Genomic DNA, 10,496 nt, shown 5'->3' with positions numbered 1-10,496 from the left:
TGCTCTGAACAGATTCACGCCCACTTTTAGGGGAAAATAAACTAGACTTCCCATAGACTTCAATACAAAATAGCGTCACAAAACAACGTCCGTACACAGCCAACAGGGTGAATAACTTAAGAAATCACTAGGATTAAACATGTCAAGTAATTATATGTCCACCTGCCTGCCATAGAGTGTGAAAGATGCATCAACAAACATGTCCCTTCATTCTCAGCGTCAAATTGGTGTAACAACCCCACCCAGTGGCCGGGGTATGTCTTATAATATGTCGTATAATATATATAATCCCACTGGGTGGGGTTGTTACACCCATTTGAACACAGCAGAAGTTTATGATTATACTGCTGTGGTATCGTGGTAAAGATGAATTTTAAACACTAATTCTTCACATGCTCATCCTTGAGCAGTGAAAAAAAAACTGGCTTTACCTTCACATTGTAGAGCACAGGATCTTCTCGACATGATGCTGTATCCACAGGAATAGCAGTGTCAGAGAGGTTCAAGTTGTCCCTGGTGTCTGCGCGCGCAATAAGTGGGCGGGCAATATGCTAATGTTTCGTCTTGATGTCACAACCAGAGCTCTAGTCGTTTGAAAAACGATGAATTTTATTGACTCAAGAGTCGACTCTTACTTTTGAAAGACAATAACTTATATATATATATATATATATATATATATATATATATATATATACGGTGCACTTTCAGATTGAAAACTTTGTTTTTTTTTATTCACTAAGAGCTATTTTACACACTACATGAAAGGTCATTTTCAAACATCCATAATAGGGGCACTTTAAATAGTAGAAATCGTAATGAGCCGAAAACTGATAATTGAGCAGATATAATAAAGTAAACCGAGGTTTAGACTGGTGGTGAGGTTAGAAATAAGTTACTTTAATAGCCAAATAACGTGTTACAAGAAATGTTACAAATAAAACAGTGAAAAAAGCCATTATTAACAGCAAGTTCCTTCATAAGTCTTGTTAAGAACGACGTAGGCTAATGACGCAATTGCTTCAGGACAAAAGAATCGCTGAAACTGTTCGACTGATCAGACTTGAAATTATTATATATATATATATATATATATATATATATATATATATAGTTATTTTACTTTAAAAGGCAAAAAGGATATTTATTTACATAAACCGTTTTATTAAATGTTATGATAATTGTTACAAAAGGGTCTGATAGTTTGATACCACAGTGTTGTTTGTCCCATAAAAGAGAAAAAAATGAATATTATTACAATTTTGGGAGGGTCTGTATCACTTTTGATATATTCTAAAAAATTGAGCATATTTAATTAAATTCTCATATTTAAAAGTTTAAATGAGTCAAGTCATTATAAAAAAGATAAAAAGAACTTTTGTATTTATTATTTTTATTCAATATGGCAAAGTAATTTGTGAGGAAAATGTAATATAAAAAATACATATAATAGCTATACAATTATTAAAAAGTAATAAGAAATTAAATGAAATAGTAATGAAATGTATATGTATTATTTTTTGATTCAGCAAAGTATTTTTTTAGGAGAATTGTAAGTAAATTCAATTTACTTATATAATACAATATAAAATAGTATATAGCTATAGAAAAAATATATAGGCTATAGTAAAATATATTTTCTATATTTATTTTATTTAATACAGTTTGTAAGGAAAATTGTAAGGTTATGCACTATAGTATAACAATATAATATAACAATAAATAATATAATATAACAATTATATTTAGGCTATTTTTATGTATTACAGCAAAGTATAAGGAAAATCGTATAATGCTATTCACTAATATAAAAATATAGTCTAGTAAAAATAAAGGATACATATGCTATAAAAGGCTATACTATAATAGTAATATATATAATGTAATGTAATATAATAATAGGCTATAGTAAAACAAAAGTCTAACCTTTTCATTTAATACGGCAAAGTAATTTTGTAAGGCAAATCGTAAGTCTGTTCACCTGTACCTACCCTTCAACACAGACTGTTTATAATGAAAAGCCCCAAAATATGCCCCGCAGAGGCAATCATGGGATGAACCGTAATAATGGGGCTAAATTATGAATACCATTATGACAGCACTGAAGAACACACAGCCTGCTGGAGAACAAGATAGACAGAGGACTCAGCATTCACCCCCGTAATAAAGGCCTTGGGGTGGCTGGACTATACTTTAAGGATATAATGTCTGTAGTAGTACGTTCATTATATTCCAAATAAGAATCAGGTCAGACAAAACACGTCAGGCATTCAAACATCGCTGACTCAGTCCTGATTTAAATCTTCAATAACAAAAGAAAAGGTGCAATATGAACACATTTGATTTCCTAAGATGACATTTAGGAGAGTTTCATGTGCAGCAATTCCAGTGTTTTGATAGTTGTTGGTTAGGGTTAAGTATTTGAAGTCTTGTTAATTAGTACCTTCCTCTTGCAGGATGACATAATATAACAGTATGGACACACCTTCCGTATGAAGGTATATAATGCAGAAGACATGCTGCAGTTTCATCTGCACAAAACTCCAGACGCTCAGACAGCCACTTTCTGCAGAGCCTGTGCATCAACATGTTCGGTAAGACTAAGTAGTCAAGGAACTTTGGATATGGTGTAAATATGACTTAGTTCCGTTGTTTAAGTATTTATGTTAAATATTTTGTTATAAATATGTATTTAAATTGAATTGTAGAACCAAAAAAGTGAATCAGTCTTAGAATAAGAGCTCAAAAAGCAAATAACCAAACGTTCGTTTTGGACCTGGTGTAAATATTATAAACAAATACAGTTGTGTAAACTTTATCTTATATATTTAGTTATAAATTTTTATTTAAATTGAATTGTTGAACCAAAAATGCAACCTGAATTGTGATCAGTATTTGTATTTATTTATTTATTTATTTATTTAGTTTATTTATTTATTTATTTTTTTATTGTAAAATTGAACTCAGTTTAAGAATAGGAACTGAAAAAAATGTCCAGTTGTTTAAATATTTATGTTAAATATTTAGTTATAAATGTTTATTTAAATTAAATTGCTGAACCAAAAAAATGTAAACTAAACTATGCTCAATATTTGTATTTCTTTCTTTCTTTGTTTGTAAAAGTGAATCGGTTTAAGAATAAGAATTCAAAGAAAAATAAGAAAAGAAAAACTTGAATTTTCATGTTATCTAAAGAGGTGAAGCAAATAACCATAAGTTCATTTTGGACCTGGTGTAAATATTATAAACAAGTTCAGTTGTTAAAATTTTTATGTTAAATATTTAGTTATAAACATTTACTTAAATTTAATTGCTGAGCCAAAAACTTGGGCTCATTATTTTTTTTTATTTTTTATTAAAAGCAAATACATTTTTTCATATATACCGGTATATATATATATATATATATATATATATATATATATATATATATATATATATATATATATATATATATATATATATATAGAAGGCATAAAAAATATTTTTTTCAATTTCTTTTAAATTATATATATATACATAATTTAAATTTTTTGATAAATGAAATAAAAAAATAAAAAAATTTTTTTTTGATTTTTTAAATGTAATGTGTCTTTTGCATAGATACCTATCAAGCACACTGGGTGGCGCTGTTCAGTAGAGCGGCAGTGTTTGCGCTGCTGATGTGGGCACCTCTGCAGGGGGCAGCAGATTCAGAAGAGGAGGCCGTCTCAGAGTGGACGCTGTGGAAAAAGATCCATGAAATATCATATGATGAAGAGGTCAGTTATGGTCATTCGTGTGTGGCTTAAAGATACAGTTCACCCAAATAATGTTATTCACTCACGTTGGAATACAAACATTTCGAAGACATGAGGGCGAGTGAATAAAGACTGAATTCTCATTTCTGGGCGAACTGTTCCTTTAAAAACTAATTTAATTGAAAGGTTTGAACCACTATTGTGCTTTTGAGGCACTTAACTCTGTATAAACATGTATTTTAAGTCACTACATTTTTTTTATAAGATTATTATATGTTATACTATACATTGTGCACTGCATTTTTGTTTGTATTTCTTATGAAGTTTCACTTTATAACTGTAGAGTGACAACACTCAGAGACAGACCATCTGGGAGACAAACATGAGGATGATTGAGAAAAACAATGATGATTTTCGTTTCGGATTGTCAACGTTTAGCATGGCAATGAACAAATATGGTGACCTCGTAAGTAAAAACGACTGAAAGAACTACCCTATTGAAATAATAAGCATTATGAGAAACTGTTTTATTAGCTTTGTTAAAGGTGGTTTTATACTGACACCTAGCGGTGTGGATGTCATCATGTACAAAAATTGGGTCCAGATATCTTATCTAATTTTTGTCTTCTCTTCAGACCAGTATGGAGTACAATCGATTGCTGGGTGCCAAAATTAATGGCCCGATAGATAGAAGAGGAAAGATTGCATCCGCTCAGACGCTCAGTTTAAATGCTAACAGACTAGGATTGACCAATGTTGACTATCGAGCACAGGGATATGTGACTGAAGTCAAAGACCAGGTGGGACTCTCTTCTATTTTCTTGATCATCATTCATATGCTTATTTTTATTCCAAAGTGTCATCCCAGCTAACAAAAATATAAGCTAGTTTTTGCTAACGTTGCCATTCACTAAGTTACGAAAACGTTATTTCTGAATGTTCTCTTGAGTCCAACTAAACTTTTCAGGAAAAAATGTTCCATGAATGATGTAAAAATAACGTTTTCGTGCTAACATTTTGAGAACATTATTAAAGACCAGATAACTTTGAACGAACGTTCTATTAACAATACAGTAATAACATTTGTTCTTAACAGTGAGAGCACCTTCCCAAACATTAGCCAAAGCACTGAGAATGTTCCCTGTTAGCTGGGATATATACATTGTTGAAAATTATTCTACTGTATGTTTGGTGCTATAAAGACGGATTTGTCCTTTTTGTTAGGGATACTGTGGGTCTTGCTGGGCCTTTAGCACTACGGGTGCCATCGAAGGCCAAATGTTCAAGAGGACGGGACAGCTGGTGTCCCTCAGCGAGCAGCAGCTGGTAGACTGCTCCAGGTCTTATGGCACGTACGGCTGCAGCGGAGCCTGGATGGCCAACGCTTATGATTATGTGATCAATAAAGGGTTGGAGAGCTCTGGCACTTACCCCTATACATCAGCGGTGATAGATCTTGTTCGTTCGGATTAGAGAAGTAGACTGTATGATTTTTTTTGAGATGGCCAAACTGAATGAATTTTTTTGGTTATGGTTTACCAGGATATTCAGCCCTGTTTCTATGACAGAAGTTCAGTTGTTGCCAGAATCAGTGATTATAGGTTCATCCCAGCCGGAGATGAGCAGGCATTGGCTGACGCTGTGGCAACCGTCGGTCCAATCACCGTCGCTATTGATGCCGACCATCCAAGCTTCCTCTTCTACGGATCAGGTAAGATTTCACTTCTATTGATTCTATTTCGATTCTGAAAAGAAAAGATGAAAACAATATATAAAATAATAATTTACTAATTATTTATGTTTTATTGTTTAAAAAAATACTATTTGTATTATATATTTTTAAATATCATATTAACTATTTTACAATTTCTTTATTCTTTATATATATATTATTTAATGTTGAAATAAAACAATCATTCATTGATTTATATATATATATATATATGTTTTAATATATTAATGTTTTGTGACTATTTATTTATTTAACTATTATATAACATTGAACTATTATATAACAAGTCAAACGATTCTTTCTTTATTGTATATAACGTAAATGTATAAATATACATAAATATGTAGGCTATTTATTTATTATATATATATATATATATATATATATATATATATATATATATATATATATATATATATATATATATATTATCATTTATATTATATATTATATTTATAGGAATCTACAAGGAATCTAACTGTAACCCTAACAACCTCAACCATGCTGTGCTTGTGGTTGGTTATGGCTCAGAGGAGGGCAAAGATTACTGGATAATCAAAAACAGGTAAGAGAACGCCCTTCATTTAGGTTTATGTGTACATCAACACCTCATGTACACTGCTTGCAACACAACACAACAAACTAAACACACCTATTTAAATGTTGTGCACCTGTAGTGTAGATTACGGTAACAAAAAATTACTACATAAAATACCATGTTTCAGGGTAGGCTACATGTCAAAAAAGCAGGGTAATTCCTTTCTAGGTGTGTGACCTGTCTTTTCCTTTCTTTTCTCAGTTGGGGTACAGGATGGGGAGAGGGAGGCTACATGAGAATGATACGCAATGGCAAAAACACTTGCGGAATCGCCAGCTATGCTCTTTATCCCATTGTGTGAGACATTTCCCAATAAAGACTTATGAAGTCTGAATTTTGTGTCAGAAATCAGTTCATTTAGGGCACTAGTACAACTATTACAATACAGAGCTGTACTTTATTCTTGCCACAGATCATGTTCAGTCCATCTTAAGGTGTGTTTTGTCAGATTTTGTGTTTTTCTTTCCCCAGGTGTGTTTTTGAAACTATAATACTTTCCTTCCCTATCAGTCAGTTAGGTTCGACGTTACATTGACAGACTGATGTAGTGGGATCTCACTTGGGAGCCCAATTGCCTTCAAGTGGTAACAAAACAAGCCAATGGACATTGGCGAGTGAGATTTGCATGACAAGCCACTACCCCGGACATATGGGTATATAAGCTTGCGTGCAACTCACTCATCCAGCTTTTTGCTTCGAAGCTGGGCAGCGGTATGTTTCACAGAAAGAGCAAACATCAGCTATAGATGCTGACCATCCAAGCTTCCTCTTTTATTATATATTTCTTTATGTGTTGCCTCCTTGCCTTATGCTTGCAGTTTAACACACAAATGTTTGTTTTATTATGGATACAACAGCAATAAATGTCTTTATTTTATATTATTTAATTGTATATTTTAGTAAAAAAAAAAAACAACATAAAATTACCTTAAATATGACCACAGGGATAAAAAACAAACAGAGTTGAGGGTATCTTGATACATTTTAAAAAATATAAACCTATATGACAACAAACTCCCAAGAACGGAGAGAAACGCAGAAGAACATTTAAAGGGTCTAATAATATTTTCATCACATTTACAAGCACTACAGTCTCTGAACAAACAGTTTAACACAGAAAGAATACTTTTTTGTCCACTCTTCTTTGAATTCTTGGTCTACATCTTTGTTTTCTGGGGCCAGTTGTTCAAAAGCAATCTGATTGGATTTCGGCTATCGGATTGGATTAAATCTTGAAAATGGGTTGTTCAAAAGAAAAAAAAGGATTCTGAAGTCAGATTAGATCACAAAATCCAATCTTGGTTTTGATCTAGATCAAATCATCAGTTTTTGTCGTTAAGTTTTTTTTTTGTAAAAATACTGGGATACCTTTGATAAAAAAAAATCAGGTTTGTAGCATGTAGCGCGCAACGTAACTGAAGTGCTACACCCATTAATGATGTTCAATATGGGCCACTATGATCAGAAGTAACGGACGTCTACTGGAGGGAGGAATGATGCAACAAGTAAGTTAATAGTCGATTCAGATAAAAGATTATATTGAAAGGAAGAAATTGTTCACTTTCGAAAGGGAACTTGCACTGCGTCAGAACGCTATGGGGAACACCTCCGCGTAAACCAGTGTCTGAAATGCTTATCTAATCACAGCAATCCTATTGGCCGACGACAGCCTATGACATCATCACTAATACGACCCGGAAGAATATAAGGGGAGTCTAGAGAACATGTCAACATCTTTTCGTGTTCAGGGACTGTTTTGTTTGTACGCTTCAACCTGAAAACTCCAAAAAGGTAATCATGGCTTGTGAAAAATGCTTTAAGAATTGTGTGCATCCGTGTCTAAGATATTGATACTTGATGACACACTGCTTGTGTGTTTATTGTTTGGGATCTGAGCATGCACGATCAGTTCCTGAGGGATCTGCTTGTGCAACTGAGAGGTTTTTCCCTTGAGAAAACTCCACTCTCATCTGCTCTCTTCTTGAGGGAAGAGGGACAGACATCTGTACCAGGCGATTCAGGTCCCGCTCGCGCTGAGGCAGAGCAGAGACTGGAATCGTGGGTTTTTTCAGAGGGAGCTCGCTGAGAAGCTTGAGAGAGTTGTTAATCTCTCACGCCCTTCAGAGGCTCTCGAGAGTGAGCTGCAGGATGAGGATGTGTTGTCACTAACGTCCTCTGATACAGCAGCGAGTGCTCTGCTGTGTATAAAAACAACCAGCCCAAGAGAGCAGGAGATGACTGATGAGGGTGAAGAGGAAATACAACCCAAACTCTCACAGCCACCCTGCACCGCGTATGTTAAGCTGTTGAGTGTTATGGAACGTGCTTAAACAAGGCTTCTGCTGTTGTTGGAGCGTGTGAGGGAAGAGAGTGCTCGTGACAGACTTGACGCATGGTTTTCTCCAGCAATAAAGCTCCAGCTCTCTTGAACCTTCCATTCCTGACGGATCTACACAATGAGACCGGAATGGAAGAACCCGTATTCAGAGTGCATTCATCACCATCAGCAAACTACGCTGATGTTGAGGGGACGATGCTCCTTCGATGCCCCAAGTGACGAAATGTTCGCGAACTATCTCACGGCTAGAGAGGCATCGACACTAAGTGCTCCGGCCCTGGCTCTTAAGCCAATAAAATATGACAGCACGCTAAAATGGCAGGGCATACGCGGTGGTGGGTCTGGATGGTGACGCCTTGCACACAATGAAAGGGTTGCAAGCATACCAGGCTGATCTACTGACAGATTTGAAGCATTTAAATCTCTCACCCCAAGCGTTTCTTGGATCAGCCTGAGGCTGGACCTATTGTGAGTTACTCCTTCAATTTGGCTCTGAAACACTGTGTAGATCCAGGATCGAGTAGAGTCACTCAGCTCATTTGCAAGGGTTAGAAAGCGCTATGCTGAGTTTTACTCTCCAGGATGCCCGTCTCTATGATCCAGTCTGTGAGTGATTACTGCCACTATCTGCAGTCCTCACTATCGGATGCCTCCACAAGTAAGGCAAAGTGATACTAGAGACTCTGTTTAAAAAGCACTGCCCGGGCTGACGTCCATGAAAGTGGAAGCTGTAGGCCTTACAGTAGGCCTCCTCAATAATCCGGTAGCGTAAAGCCTGTTTTATGCTTCTGCGTCGAATCTACGGCGTACCCCCGCAGACCCCTCTGCGTCGCCGCGAACCCCTCTCCGACCCCTCCGCCGTAGCTCGACGTGCACCTCCAAAAAATTGTAACTACGCGTCGAGGCGACGCAGACTACAAGGGCTGTGATTGGTCAGATGCACCACGATGCAAGCAACCTGACGCAGAACCATAAAACAGCCACGACGCCGTAGGAGTGACGACGTAGCTACGCCGTGGAGTTGACGCAGAAGCATAATGAGGCCTTAAGACTGTACTCCCCTTTCTTTAAAGGGTCGATAGCACTTTTTCCTGAGTACACTGCCTGTTGGCAATGTGAAATAAGTATAACCAGGCCCACAGAGATGTCTGTGAGAGCACCTGACTTTTGTGGCTAGCTCTGCTAACAGTCCCGCTATCAAGTAGTTAGGCCTGACGTTGGGGATCCCCCTTGAAGGTGGATCCCCAACGAGTTGGATGCTTTGCATTGCAAAGGCAAAACCTAGCCCAGAGCCTGGTCAATACTTATCAGGTTTTGAGTATAGTGTTCCAGAATCTGAGGATCGTTCTGTTAGCGGAAGGTCGACTCTCTCACGAGGCCTCCCTGTTAGATCAGCCCTAGAGCTGGAGGCGCTCCCCTATTAGGGTCCCTTTCAGAGTGCCCAGCCTCCTCATGGCCTTGAAGCACTGTGTAGATCCAGGATTGGGTAGAGTTACTCCCCTCGTTCGCAAGGGTTAGAAAGCGCTATGGTGAGTTCTACTCTCTAGGATGCCATTCTCTATGATCCGGTCTGTGAGCGATCACCTATCTGCAGTCCTCTCTATCGGATGCCTCCACAAGTGAGGCAAAATATGTTAGAGACTCTGTTTAGGAAACAGACAGGTTGTTGGCAAGACTAGGTCATTAAATTAGACCAGGTCAGCCTCCCTGGTGGCATGTGGGTTTGATTCATGTCCCCTCAGAAAGTGACTGGACGGGACTCCTTTGGACCCCCTGGCCATATTCCCTTAAAGGAACCCCTTCCACGGAAGTTGTTGGTTCCAAAGCCATGAGCAGCCATGGTAGGCCTTCATTGTATCGGTGGCCTCTTTGAGGCTTATAGCTTGGGCAGTGCCTGTATGTGACCCGAAGGGGGAGTGGTTTCGGCATTTCAGTGAAACTGCCGTTTTTTGTCACAGCCATAATTTGGCATGCACTCCCCTCAGCATGGCAGCGTGGGTAGATCGTTCCCCATAGCGTTCTGACACAGTGCGAGTTCCCTTTCGAAAGGGAATGTCTCAAGTTACGACTGTAACCTATATGTTCCCT

The 10,496-nt window shown here is 36.9% G+C and overlaps 1 protein-coding gene across 1 annotated transcript; it reads left to right on the top strand.

The window, feature by feature from the left end:
• The first annotated feature begins 2,480 nt into the window (after positions 1-2,480).
• Positions 2,481-6,389, top strand: cts12 (cathepsin 12). The gene is made up of 8 exons (XM_077226312.1): positions 2,481-2,594; positions 3,604-3,761; positions 4,084-4,206; positions 4,376-4,540; positions 4,965-5,186; positions 5,283-5,451; positions 5,932-6,037; positions 6,272-6,389. Exons 1-8 carry the CDS (start codon positions 2,588-2,590, stop codon positions 6,369-6,371), a joined length of 1,050 nt encoding a protein of 349 aa, XP_077082427.1. The 5' UTR covers positions 2,481-2,587; the 3' UTR covers positions 6,372-6,389.
• Positions 6,390-10,496: the final 4,107 nt, after the last annotated feature.

Source organism: Siphateles boraxobius, unplaced genomic scaffold (genome assembly GCF_051911475.1).
Source record: "Siphateles boraxobius isolate OS27281-9 unplaced genomic scaffold, OSU_SipBor_1 13, whole genome shotgun sequence".
In the NCBI taxonomy this organism is placed as follows: Eukaryota; Metazoa; Chordata; class Actinopteri; order Cypriniformes; family Leuciscidae; genus Siphateles; species Siphateles boraxobius.
Note: the sequence above shows the minus strand (reverse complement) of the source record. Positions and strands in the feature narration are given on the sequence as shown.